This window comes from Ptychodera flava, chromosome 3 (genome assembly GCF_041260155.1).
Source record: "Ptychodera flava strain L36383 chromosome 3, AS_Pfla_20210202, whole genome shotgun sequence".
NCBI classification, from domain to species: domain Eukaryota; kingdom Metazoa; phylum Hemichordata; class Enteropneusta; family Ptychoderidae; genus Ptychodera; species Ptychodera flava.
This window is the reverse complement of record NC_091930.1, coordinates 38,206,627-38,220,965: the sequence shown is the minus strand read 5'-3', so window position 1 is coordinate 38,220,965 and position 14,339 is coordinate 38,206,627. Positions and strand designations below refer to the sequence as shown.

At 38.2% G+C, this 14,339-nt stretch overlaps 1 protein-coding gene across 1 annotated transcript; it reads right to left on the bottom strand.

Annotated features, from left to right (window-relative positions):
- Positions 1–418: 418 nt before the first annotated feature.
- Positions 419–7,173, bottom strand: LOC139129950 (uncharacterized). Its single transcript, XM_070695650.1, has 6 exons — positions 6,699–7,173; positions 5,393–5,611; positions 4,982–5,049; positions 3,953–4,056; positions 1,982–2,091; positions 419–926 (listed from the first exon to the last, which is right to left on the bottom strand). The coding sequence occupies exons 1-6, from the start codon at positions 7,017–7,019 to the stop codon at positions 567–569; spliced, it is 1,182 nt and encodes a 393-aa protein (XP_070551751.1). The 5' UTR covers positions 7,020–7,173; the 3' UTR covers positions 419–566.
- Between the last annotated feature and the right edge of the window lie 7,166 nt (positions 7,174–14,339).

Genomic DNA, 14,339 nt, shown 5'->3' with positions numbered 1-14,339 from the left:
AGGCATTATTTTGTGGTTTGTATACAGGAAAAACATAGGACAGAAGCAGCTAAAATGTCATCGCTGCCGATAGCACATATCCAATAGGATCTGGCTATGACATTTTTACATCTGCGTGGGTGCGTTCATTAGAAAACCTGAATAGGCGAATACTATGGCATGCACTTAAATAGTAATGTAGTCATATTTTGTGGTAGATTCGTTCATCGTTCATGGATGTCTATTTTTTTACATCCATGGTTCGTTAAAGGGGACTGAATTGGTGAACGAAAATTACAAGGAATAAAACACGACCGTAAGAGATAATATCCTATTCGTGGTTTGTCTTCTTTGATATATATTACACATGACTAGGTTTGAAAAAGCTGCATGAAGTAACATCATTACAGAACATGGTATTTTGTACAAAAGTTTATTATCTAAAAGCACTCAGCAAATCATAAAAAGTCAACTTTACAGTCTGCATTAAAACCGCCATCAAAATTCGAGACAAGATGTCAAATCCCTAGCTAAATAGGTAGGTAACTACCAACTTGCCACACTGAGAATATAATATTTCAAATAGTTCATTGTGAGTTTGACGACATTGACTGTCCTGAGCGTTCTTTCGCAGCCCATTTAGGGGCATCAACTGGCATTGGCCTTGTTGACGTAACCTGGCCGCGTTCAACGTCGACAAGCAGACGGCGCTGGGTTGCTGTGCATGTCGTCTTAAATTCGTCGTCGAGGCTAGCCTTCAACTTTCTTAATTCTTTTCTCTCCCAAGGGAGTCTCCGCGTTACGCGTTTCGGCCTACCCCGGTCACCTTCCTGCTCTGATTCTTCACTACTATGGTATTGAAGATCCGAAAGAACAGCTCTGGCCTTCTTCTTTGTCGCGTCTGAACAATCAATTGTTTCCATTGCCTTCAAGCGCCGTTCTCGTTTCTGAAAGCAATTTTGAGAAGAAAAGCATGTAGAGTTTCAATGTATCACGACTATGGAAGGAATTTAACTCCATATACTAGAAGTATTTGACATCTGATTTATCGTTAACGAAAGTCTGAATGTTAACACTTTATCCCCTTTCTTTCTGTCGGGGACTTAAGGCCATACAGGCTTGCGTATTTTTATACTGATTACTGCAATGCATATGGATCCAGTAGCCTAACAAAATGGAATATTTCATGAATTGAAAGTCAACTGTCTTCAGCATGTTCAAGATTTGTTTATTTTCTAAAATAGCTGTTATCGTTTCACCAATTGTATATTTAAAGGGATAACTTTGATATTTAATCAGTGTTATGTTTTACACATCAAATTCAGATTTTTTTATTCGGCTTCTTGTATTCAGCCAGTCAACACCATGTACATAACATGGATTGGTTACTGTACAAGTCTTATGGTCAAGTGACTTCTAGTCTCACCAAAATACTCTGACCAACAATGTTATGCACGCGTGAAAATGTCGTACATTTTTGACTAAAATATTGTCCTATGGTAACATCATAAGTGAATGCAAATTATGTCATCACATCATGGCAATCTGGCATCATTTTTAGGGAAAATTTCAATATCAAAAGGACTGAGTCACATTCAAAAACCTACAATATGTAAATACTGTCAATACCCTTGATAACAAATTCTTTGCCAATATAACTTTTGATAAATGATTCTTACAGTTTTGATTTAGCAAATTTAGCCTGAGTTAGATTCATTTTTTCAATGACAACATTACAAAATGGATATCTCAACATAATCTCGAGGAAAAGACAAAAAGTGCATTTTACTTTGAACAGAAATTGAACAGAAATATTATCAAATCGTGGTTACAGTTACGCATTCTATGCAATTAAATATAGATAAGTATCTAGTTGTGATTAAGAGAACAGTCTACATGTATTTCTATTAATAGCCACAAAACATCCTTGTTTGAAATGCCTGTGGATCAGTATACGGCAGGAAAAATGCAAGCAAGATATATTTGAAGCCTATTAACTTACCCTTTGCTTTCTTGCATGTAGTTTGGTTCTTGAGCGATGTTGAGCTAGCTTTCCATTTGTCTTCCGTGTACCATCATCTCTTAAACTGCGGAAATACCGGGCACATCCCTCTTTTCATGTAAATAAGAAGAAAACGTAGAATCATAATTTGCTAAAAAATCGGAACAAAATTTTGAGATACATAAACGGCATTCGGCTATGTATGTTTTGATACTTCTCTGCCCACAGACTTGCACCACGTCTATGAAAGACCAAGACTTTTGCTCAAACTTTCCTGAATTATACTTTGACACATTCTCTCACCAAAGCAACAATGAGGATTGGAGTCACCGTTCAAAGTTTGGAACTAAAGAAGCACACTGGTGATATTGGGAAAAATTACAATATGATTTTCGAAAAACTGACAGGTGAAATATGTTTTTCTGTATCCAAGAGCTTTAACATCAGCCCCCACAAGCTGTAGCTGTAGCTCAGAAAATATTTGTAGAATTTAATATTTGAGAGCCCGACTGCCTACAGGCGTTGCTTTTGTGATTTTACTTCCAAACTGAAACAACTTCATTGGAATGTACACATTGAGGGGTGGTTATACAGGTACCATAAACTGTCCACTGCGACTATATGTGCATTTTGAGCAAGGTGAATAATAAATATTTGCCCAAACATAAATAGCGCCCTCATGCTAATAAAGCAAAATCAGTACGCTTGCATATATGCATGGGAATCTTCACAGAAACAACATATTCGTCTAATATATTGCACAGTGCTAAAGATTACAACTGAGACATCATATGCTTTGTTCTCTTTGCAACATCAGCAATTTTTAAAAATGGTGGGAAATCAAAATAACGGTTAGAGTTTAAATTTACTTGTCCAATTTTTCAGTGGTAAAAGACTATATCCTTCAAGTCAATAGAGTGTAAAGAAAACCAGAGAAAATAAATATGTTGACAAATTTCAACAAGAGCTAAAGGCGGAGCTTCCTTGAGAGGAGGAACCTCCCTTTAAAAGGACGCAAAACTATGGCGGCGTTCACTGTGTAGGTGGACACCACACCAAATGCCATTGTTTAGTTTTCCCCGTCCGCAAAAAAACGCAGAAAAACTGCTATTAAAGCGGTCAGCGCGAAGTTGCTGCCGATCGAACTCTGTGGTTATATTCAAGGTCTAACGCGACTGGAAGACAATGTTTAAAGGAAATTTTAGCGTTTGTGGTGGGAACCAATAACCAATGGCGATTTGGACCGACCGTCAATCAAACGCTTGAATAAACTCTGTTTGCAGGATTAGCAAAAGGTAACAAAAGGTTGAGATCAGTTTGTGTAATTAATATTACAGAAATAAAACATCGTACTGGCCAATTGTTTGATGGCAGGAGAACTACTATAATGCGAGAACCTGGGATTGAAAAGTGCGGCTTTAAAAGGACGCGAAGCTATGGTGGGGTTCACAAACAGGCAACACGGGGGCACACGCTCCAGAAAATGCCACTTTTTAGTTTTCCTCGGCCGCAAAGATGCAGACAGACTGCCAAGCAGTCGGCGCGAAGTTGCTGCCGTTCGAACTCTGTGGTTATATTCAAGGTCTAACGCGACTGGAAGACAATTTTATGGGAAATTCGAGCATTTGTGGTGGGGAAACAATGACCGTTGGCGATTTGAATCGACCGTCAAACGCTTGTATAAACTGTTTACAGGATTAGCAAAAGGTGACAAAAGGTTGAGATCAGTTTGTGTAATTAATATTACAGAAATAAAACTTCGTACTGGCCAATTCGAGAACCTGGGATTGAAAAGTGCGGCTTTAAAGCTACAGTGGCTTTAATGAGGTGAAAATACCTTATTGATAGTATTGTAACAATTTTAATGACAATATACGAAGCAAATTTTAGCAATAAGATCACATGAACAATATAGACAAAAATTGCACTGACAATAGCAGGGCGCCGATAAAAACCCACAGATCTGATTACCTGATATGACAGCTTTTGTCCACCGCTCCTTTCCATTATTGCATCGGACTTCCTTCACAAGTGTTTTAATCACTGCCTGATTGTGCTGCGATTGGACAGAGCACCTACAGGAATGTAAAAAGAATTTTCTTACTTCAAATGGCAGTCTCGGATCCAAGATTGTTTCCAAGAACTTATAATTTTATGTTTTGTGATTATCAAACTATTCTTATAACACTATGAAGCCAAAAAAGGACGTTATGATTCATTCTTGTGATTTTACTCAGGCATTATACAAGCATAATTAAGTATTTAATAATGAAAGCTGTGAAGAGGTTGTAATTTACCAGTGTGGAACCTTTTAATCGATACTATACAGGACCTTGGGCTCACGAAGGGGAATGACTGATATGATGCAGGTGATTTGTATACACCAAGCAGGAGTTTTTAAATACATGTGCAAATGATGGTTAACACTGTCACACACTTCAGAAATCAAGATTTGAAACAAATACATCCTCTGACAAAATTGCAACTGGCATACTGTCTATTCTTACCTCCTCAACTGTAGTCACTGTATACTCAAAGAAACCATATTCAAATTCTGTGACAATGTAGGCTCAGTAACTGGATTATGGGACCAAAAACAACATGTCCAATCAGCTGTTTGTCTTAAGTAATTCGCCTAGACTTGACATAGAAGGTTCATGGGTAAAGCAAGATTATCACACCCAGGGCGGTAAGTACAATAAGCAGTTAATGTTTAGGACGGCCGTATAAATGCTGGACTGAACTCTGAAGATTAGGTTACGTGGGAAATCAACCTTTTGAGAGTTATAGTAATGTAACCTGAGCAACCAAACCACATGCTGAATTGACAAAATATAGAATTGTTCGAAAGGCCTAAGTAGTCTTCTTACGTGTCATGATTGGTTGGATTTCTAATTTAGTAGTTGTGAATCATAAAGAAGACTCATACAGAAGACTCATTTCTACCATTGAGCCCTGCTGGAATTTTTATTCATGTTGTACCTAGTATACAGCACTTACCCTTCTGAAATATCAAAGCCATTGAAGTCTTCTTTGATGAGTTCACGATATGTGGTATGTACGGCATTCTGAAATAAAAAGAGAGAAAATGCTGGTAAATTTACACCGGCCTGGATTGTCAATGTAGCATGTATCAAATGAGATTCTACTTTAACAAGTATCCTTTTGGTTTAGAATAAAAATCGATAGCTGACAAAATCAGTGAAGTCAATGAAGTGTTGTCATTTGATATTAAAAATAATGGTTGGCGCACAAAACAAAGCTATAGTAGTAAAAACACCGAAAAGTTACCTCTTGTATCTCCTGGAAGAACATGCCAAATTGAACTTGTATTGTTTGAAAATAGCATGTACCAGGAGTATCCATACGATGCCCCTTTGACTTTGAAATTTCATAAAACTGTTTACTCACAGAACATTCAATTGGAACAGGAACTTTTTGTCTTCTTCTCTTTCTGGTTTGTCCATTGTCTTTGCTTCTTTCTTGATCCTTCTTAAGCTCATGTACTTCTTTTAGTAGGTCTTCCTTCATCTTCTGAAACTCTTGAATAATTTGATTCACAAGTGGGTCTCTACTCTCAGGTGTGCTTGCTAGCAGTAGCGATGGTGACAGGATTCCTCTTTCACTTGACTGTAGAACAGAATAAAATCGTCAGTAAACAAATCTCTCACACCTGTTTGATAATGTTCAGCCAGCATGTCTCTAAATACATGTTTGATTATGATATGCTTAATTAACACCTGTAACTCCATTGTCAAGTGTAATTGACATTGTCGCAGTCAACTTCTAACGATAAGCTTAGTAGTGTGGAGCCTGTTTGTAAACAGGATTTATTCTAATTTACATAATTTGTTTATTTACACACTCTAGCTACTATCGGGGACATATATACATCTCATAAGAAAAGTGTATAGGGGACAGTGGTATACTTGTCTCAATGTCTGTTGGCTTATAAGTCTCAAAACATATAATTAATTGCGCGGTAGGCTGGTGCATAGATCGTGGGGGGAACAATTGGCCAGCCAGTCACTCAGCTGTGAGAAAAGCTTGTTTACCGGGGGCCAGTGCAGTCTAGGACAGAATTCCAAGTATTCGCAGTAGCATTGCAAAGGTGTGAGCGTTTTGTAATCTTTGAAATTACGCATGATCACTAAGGGGCGAGCGTGGTGACCATGGAAAAATATCAATAAAGCTACATAACACAGGCTCCCTCCGTAACACATCGATTGCCGGCAGAATAGACAGTGTAGGTCTTTTCTTGCCTTAAAAGCAAATAGGTACGTCAAAATGCGGCGTCATAGGAACAAGAAGTGGCGACGTAGGACATTGTATCCCCCGGCCTAGACTCGGTTTAATTCTGTGAATTGTTAAAAAAAAATTGTAAGTGTCTTGTGTGCCTCTCCTATTTTATACAAACCTATTTGGAATTCGACAGTGCAGGCAAGGTTTTCCTATCAATTGTCGCATTGAAAGCCTTACCTTTGAGTCTGCGCAGTAGTGAGTTATATTAGTTTCTTCCCGATTCACCGGGAGAAACTCCTCGTTCAGCGTTAACCTTACTCAAGACATTCTCATAAAAATAAATCATAGCATCGCGTTCACCCAACTAAAATATTCACATATCACAGATTTGAACCGGGTCTACTTCGGCCAAGTGTAGTCATTTTCTCACTAAGGTGATCTTGCGTGCACTTTAAAAAGACACAGCAGTACTTACGTTGATGGAGTGAGATGACGTGCTGCTAGGCGGAGGTTGATCAGTTGATGTTTCAGCTCGAGCCTGAACTTCAACGGCACTTGACATACTGACATCGCTGTCGTCAGCTTCTTCAGGTTCGCTGTCCTGTGTACTCTGGAGAACAGACTCCAGTTCATCCAATTCGGAAGAATCACTGTTGACAGCGGTAATCTGTGCATGCACTTCTTCATCGCGAAAACGCAGACCCCGTCGACGAACCATGATGTTGTACGAGCTAGAGATCTTCACGGAAAGAACTGTACTTTTGAACGTGGCTGGCAGCTGGAAGTGGGTTGGCATCTAATTGCAGCGAGAACTGACTGATCACCGGATTGAGTGACTTGATTATATAGGCAAAAATTTTGCATATGGAAATATGACCTTCAAAATACAAATGTTACTTGAAAGGCAGAAGTTTGCTTATGGAAATACGACCTTCACAATGCAAATGTCACATTATATAAAATGACTCCCTAATGAATAAACAATGACTGAATACAATTATCTTCTAGCTTATCTAATCCTCCACTCCATTTTAGGGTTCTTCCATTAATTGTTTTATGGCGTTTGTGATTTGAGTTTTCATGTTTGGTACACAGAGATTTCTTGACAGTAACATATTGTTTTACTCTGACTCTGACATGCTCTCTTATCATACAGGATGTCAGAAATAAAAATACAGAATATGGGCAGAACTTCATCTGTTGAAAAAAGTGACAGCTGCAGTATTTTTATTCCGAGTTAGGTGCAGCATTATTTCTTTTCCTGAAGCCATTTCTAAACTACGTGTATTTTTTATGGAAGCTAAACTAGCTGAAAACTAAAAGCACTGATATACAGGATAAAAACGATAATTATCGTTTCTAGATAGCAATCTAAACTTAGAAATTAGCTGTAATTCAAGAAGTCGGACCTGAGGTTAAAAGATTTTCCAAGGATATATCTGATAACAACGATAATTATCCCTTTTCTAACTAGCGTTCGAAATTTTGAAAAAAGCCGTAGTTTAAAAAGTTGGGCGTGAATGAAAAACAATTTTCAGGATATATCGGATAAAAAAGATAATTATCGCTTTCAAATGACCAAGGTGCGTTGAGAATATCTTCGTTTCACGACGATCACGTCTATTTGTTGATTAGGCAGTGATATGCAAAGTTATGCTAATAGCCTTATCAAACGTGTTGCCTCTGTGGTTGTCATCCCTCAGCTGCGTGCTCACGGTAAAGATGGAGAAAGACGAGCCTGAAGTGAAACATTTTTCCTGGATAAATGGGATAAAAGTCTGTTACCTTGTAGCAGCAGTCCTGTAGAACCAGGAGAGTACTATCAGTTGCCCCCTGAAGTAAGTTTTATGAATCCAAAGCTCAAATGTGACCCCACCGAGATAGTACCTCCTATATAACTGATCAGTGCAACGGACAAGAATAGAATGTCATGAAGTATGGAAATGAGATGAAGAAAAATTGAGATTTTCTTTTGATCTTCAAAAACAACTATCGTCAAATAGCCATCGCTAGTGTTTATGATAAATAAACCTGATGTGCGTCGTGAAGACGAACGTAAATAAAAGCATGGAGGTACCTTCATGATAAAAGTAACTATATTACCATGGTTCTGACTAAGCTGTTGAGATTATCTCAGCGCCGCGACGATCGCGTCCATTTGTGCTGTTTAATGCAAATTAATGCTAATGGCCTTATCAAATATGTTGCCGGGCAGGCCGCCATCTCCTAGCTGCGTGCCAACCTGACTTGGAACAATTTTTCCAGGATAGCTGATAAAAATGTTCTAGCTTGTAGCAGCAGTTTTGGTAGAACCAAGTAAATACTATCTGTTTCCCCAGAAGTAAGTTTAAATCCAAAGCTTAAATATGACCCCTAGATAGTATACCTTCTTTTTAATTGATAATTGTAACGGGGAAGAAGTTGAATGTCACGAAGTCGAAAAATTGTTTTATTTTTAGCGTCAAAAACAATGACTGTCGAATAGTCACCGCTATAAAATGACAAATATACCAGATGTGTGACGTGAAGGCTAATTTTAATAAAAGTAACCATACTACGACAGTTCAAATGACCAAGGTGTTGAGATTATTTTAATTCCACAACGCTCGCGTCCATTTGTGCTGATTAATGCAAATTAATGCTAATGGCCTTATCAAATATGTTGTCGGGCATGCCACAACCTCCCAACTGCGTGCTCACAGTAAAAATGGACTGAAAAAAAGTCGGGCCTGCAGTGAAACAATTTTTCCATGACATATCGAATAAAAACGATAACTATCGCTTTCTAAATAGCGTTCTGAATTTAGAAATTAGCTGAATTTTAGAAAGCAGGGCCAGTTTGTTTTCTCAAGTAGTTTGCTGGTTTGTAGAAATAGTGTGGTAGAACCAGGAAATTTATATCGGTTTGCGAGGGAAAACATTTTCTAAACAAAATCACCAGGACATACATGCGACCATGCCGTCCGTAACTGAGGTTAGAAAGACCCGTCAACGTCATCCTGTGTATCAAATGTCATCAAAATGAAAGTTTTTGTCTGTTTGTCTGCTGTGGTAGAACCGAGAAAATAATGTCGGTCTCCAAAGAGAAAAATGTAAACAACCCACACTGATCATAGAACCTAGCATGTGACTGTATTTATAGCAATCAAAGTTTCACACCCATTGTACACCATTTGTGTTGTCATCTGTGTTTCCCAAAACGTATCAAAGTGCTTGCAGGAGTAGTCTGGTACATGGGTGTAAAAAATACATCCATGTCTGGTACAACCAGGAAAATAATAGCATTTTCTCCTATAGAGGAAAGCTTCAAAATCAAAAACTAAAATGCGACTTGAGAAGAGTTCATGGTATGAATTTTAAACATTACCGTAGCAAGAAATTGAATGTCACGAAGTAGAGAAATGTGGCAGTGAAGTAGTCCAAAAATCTGCGATGAAGAAAATTGTGAATGGTTTTCAGAAGACGATTCAGGCCCGACTTTCGAAACTTCAGCAATTTCTAAATTTAGAGCGCTATTTAGACAGCGATACTAAATCGTTTTTATCCAATATATCATTGGAAAACCTTTTTGAATCACTTGAAGCCCGATTTTCTAAACTTCAGCCAATTTCTAAAAGTACAACGCTTTTTAGAAGAGATAATTATCGTTTCTGGCGAAAATTTCTAGGTTAAGATTAGATTTAGATAATTCTAATTTTGCTTTTTAAACTTCTAGCTAAACTTTCTAGAAACGATAAAAACAAAAAACGCAATTCCGCACGTTAAAAGATTTTGATGCCTCCATGGTCAACCAAACCGGGAGGTTCACAATTCAATACCGCAGAGCTTTATGTGAGTGTGGATAAGTCATTATTATTGGGAACATTTAAATCGGTGCAAAAATTGATGCTGATTACTAAAAATACATGTGTGTTTAACATATAAGCGTAGCTCAAGGTAATACTTGTGGCCGAATGCTCGTCGGTTCCGAATTCGATAGCTTTCTATTAACTGAACGAGAGGTCACCGTGACATTTACCTTAAATATGATATCGGATATTTACGGCTACTGGACCATACAATATCGAAGTTAGATTGGTCTGGTCAGATCTGTAAGGTGGTGAAATCTCCGATATATATAGAATATTTACCCGCGATTTGACTAGTCTAATATCGTCTAGTGTCGAAATCTCCGATATACAGGCACAGACAGGGAGATAAAAACCCTTGTCTGTAATATATCGAGGTTAGGTAGGTCTGGCCAGATCTGTAAGGTGGTTGAATCTCCGATATATGTCGGATATTTACCCGCGATTTCACAAGTCTTGTACCGTCTATAGTTTCAAAGGAAAAGAAAGTTTTAGGAAGTCAGGCTTGGCAATATCTGTTAGTTGGTGAAATCTCCGATATATGTCGGATGTTTACCCTGGTATGAAAAATTCAGTATTATTTGTATCGAGATCTGTAAGTTGGTCACATTTCCGATGTATATCGGATATTTACCCGCGATTTGACAAATCTAGTATAGTCCAGTACGGAAATTAGAGTCCGAAGTCAAATCTTAATCGGCTATTTCACAGACCCGGCGTGCGGTGACACAAGGCAAGCCATTCTGTAGTATCGCCTAGTATCAATATGAGAGTCCCGAAATCGCCAAAAATATAGGGTAAATATCAACTATTTCACAGACCCAACGTTCCTACACTTTAGGCAAGTCATAATATATAATATCGTTTAGTATCGATATTACAGTCCCGACCCGGTGTGGCATGGCAAGTCATTCTGGTATTGATATTAGAGTCCTGACAACGTCGATATTTTATTTGTTATTTTTCATATATTTATTTTGCTCAAAAGAGTAAACAAAGTAGTTTAACACAGAAAACTCACGATCAAAAGCTATTTGTGCATTTTTTTAAAGCAGAAAAGTCCTAAGACTTATTTCCAGTGAATTCCGAAATATTACACGACTTCAAATGACAGTGAACAAACACACGCATAATCAACAACTAACAGAGAAACAAAATAATAATAGAAAAAATACCAAAACACGGAAAAAAGCTCACGGAACTCATTGTCGGATCTTGCGACAAGAACGCTGTAAATAGTTCTTTACTTTTCGTCAATTACAGCATTGGCTACAACACGGTCGGTCCCTCCGTGCGTGGTTACAAGTTTTTCCTTATGCCAAAATCAAGCAAATTACGTTGATAAAGGAATCTGAGCCTAAAATTCGCTTTCTGGATAACGCGTCTGACTATAGTTTTCATCCTTTAGTCTTTGACAAACAAGTAGCAATAAATGTTTTTGGCAACAATGTTAGTATTATTACAGGTGATGTTTAGTTTGGAACAGCTTCTTTAAATATTGTGGCTTCACCCAAAAGAGTCGAATGAGTCTTATCAAGATGCAAATATAATCTATTGTCGATCAACCAATTGTTTAAACTTTGCAATTCTAGGCCCAATCTATCTTGAATTTGTCTATGATTGTTTCCAGAGACAAGTAATGTAGAATCATCAGCTGCATACAATGAAAGATGAAAATCGACAGCCGAACACTTGTCATTGACAAGTAGGTGGCCCAATATCGACCCTTGTTCGAGGAACAACACAATTAATTCGATTCATCGATGAAGTATACATCAGTTCACGGTAACACCTGTTGGCTGTCAGCCAAATATGATCTGAATCTGAATTCATTACTAAGACATTTTTCTAGTTGAAGACAGGCAATTTATTTTGACAATTTGGAACTACAGATAACATCGAAACTGGCCTGTAGTTGCCTAAAACAGGTCTTTCACCTTTCTTAAAAATTGGTACCACTTTAGCACACTGAAGGTTAGCTGGAACAATGCAGGATGGATGAGATGGGATGGATGGAGAGATTTATGTGAGTTAATGGTGTAACTCATTGTTCTACTCCGTCTAATAAACTGTGCAGAAATGCCTTCTAAGCCAGTGGCTTTGTGAATATTTAATTTAATAGAGGAATAAGTCTCCAGACTTCGGATTCGCTTACAATGGACAAAATAAAAGAGTCGATTTGGACACCCTTGTTAGTAAAACATATTGACGTGATCAGGGCCATATTTGCCTGAATCTGTTGGCAATTTTTCGACCGGGAATTGAGCAATAAATAATGCAGAAAAAAATATTGAATTTATCGACAACTCTCAGACTATCAAGACTTACTCCTCCATCTGTGACTGAGCCACTATTTGCTGAAACCTTTCCAGCACTTTTCAATGGCACCCCTGCGTTTTTCAGGGTTTTCCAAAGTTCTGCATTGTTCTTCCCAGATTAGTTGATTTTGACTTCGCCGAGAATCTAGCAACTTTGTTTCTGACTGCCCTAAAGTGTTGAAGCAGAGATGTATCACCTGCTGATTTCACTCTCTGAAGGATATGATCTCTTTCTCTGATACCATCCAATATCTCACCGGTAATCCGTTGCAAGGATCTCTGTTTCACCCTGATCAATTTGACAGCGGCAATTATATCGACCACGCCTAAAAAAGAACTTGAAGTGTTTCAGGTTTCATCAGCCTTGTCGCAGTTGATCACAAGAAACCAATCAATTTCCTTGAACATTGATGTGAACCGTTCAATAGAATAAATATCGGCGATTTTACAGGCCCGGCGTCTCGAGGCACAAGATAAGAATTCTAGTATTGCCTCGATATTAGAGTCGTGGCGATTTCAAAGCCCTGACCTGCCATGGCACAAAGTAATTCATTCCAGTATCGATATTAGAGCTCCGAAATCACTTATAAATTCGGGTAAATATCGGCGATTTCACGTTCACAGACCCGGCGTGTCGAGACACAGGCTTATGTACAGGCATGCTAGTTTCGTCTGGTATCGATACTAGAATCCCGGCAATTTCACAGACCTAGACTACAGGCAATTTATTCTAGTGTCGATATTAGAGTCCCGACAATACCGATAAATATCGGGTAAATATCGGCGATTTCACCGACCGCCACATAACCTGACATGCATTTCGAGTCTAGTGTCGTCTAGTATCGATTTCCGATATCATCGATGAATATCTGCGATTTCACAGACCCCGAGTGACGAGACACAAGGCAATTTGTTATAGTATCGTCTAGTATCGACATTAGAATGATATTGGATGGTTAATATCCGATATGTGCAGAGTCGCGCCTTTATGGTCAACGGAGTAAGAAGCGCATCTATTCCCGGAAAGTCACTTCTAAACTACGTTTAGTCCCTCTGGAAGCTAAACTACCTAATAATGATAAACGCAGATGAAAAGGGATAATTATCGCCTTTGAAATCAATAAATTAGCTGAAGTCTAGAAAGTCGGGCCTACAGTCAAGATGAAAATGGTTTTCCAACGATATAGCGGATATTTACAATAATTGTCGCTTTCTAAATAGCCTTCTCAAATTTGAACTTGAATTATAACTTGGCCTGGGGCAAAAAACGTTTTCCAACGATTTATCTGATATTTACGCTAATTATGATCGCTTTCCTAATATAGTCTTCCGATTTATAAATCAGCTGAAGTTATTTAGAAAGTCAGGTCCGAAGTGAAACATGTTCCCCGACGATATATCATATAATTTAATTGTCGCTTTCTCAATAGCCTCCGAACTGTATGAAGTCAAGTTAAAGTCGGGCCTGAATTGAAAACAGTTTTTTGTATCGGATATTGGCAAATAATTATAGCTTTCTATCTAAATAACCTTTAAAATTTACACGCTGAAGAAAATCTGGAGATCCCATACAATTACATGACGCTGTATTTTTTAACGCTGCAGATGTCAGTCTGGCTGGCGTTGCGTTTGATAAGGCTATTAGCATAAATTGGCACCTCCGCTTAGGCCTAATCTACACAAACACACGCAATCGTCGGGGAGACATGGTATTCTGAACACACCTTGGTCATTTGATTTGTGGCAGTGTTATATTTATTTTACATTTCTCTTCAAACCACACATATGGTTTTTTTACAATAAGGCCTAACAGATACTTACTGTCATATCTATCGCTTTCTCAGTAGCCTTCATAATAGCTGAAGTTAGGAAAGTCGGGCGATCCTGTACGGATGATTTCAGAACAAGTTATAACACTGCACCTGGGAGATCTCTGCATGGCAAGGCTGT

Coding starts and splice junctions, on each gene's coding strand:
- LOC139129950 (XM_070695650.1), bottom strand. CDS start 7,019: ATGCCAACCCACTTCCAGCTGCCAGCCACGTTCAAAAGTACAGTTCTT. Junction 5,612..6,698: donor CGTCATCTCACTCCATCAAC/GTAAGTACTGCT, acceptor TCTGTTCTACAG/TCAAGTGAAAGAGGAATCCT. Junction 927..1,981: donor TACATGCAAGAAAGCAAAGG/GTAAGTTAATAG, acceptor AATTGCTTTCAG/AAACGAGAACGGCGCTTGAA.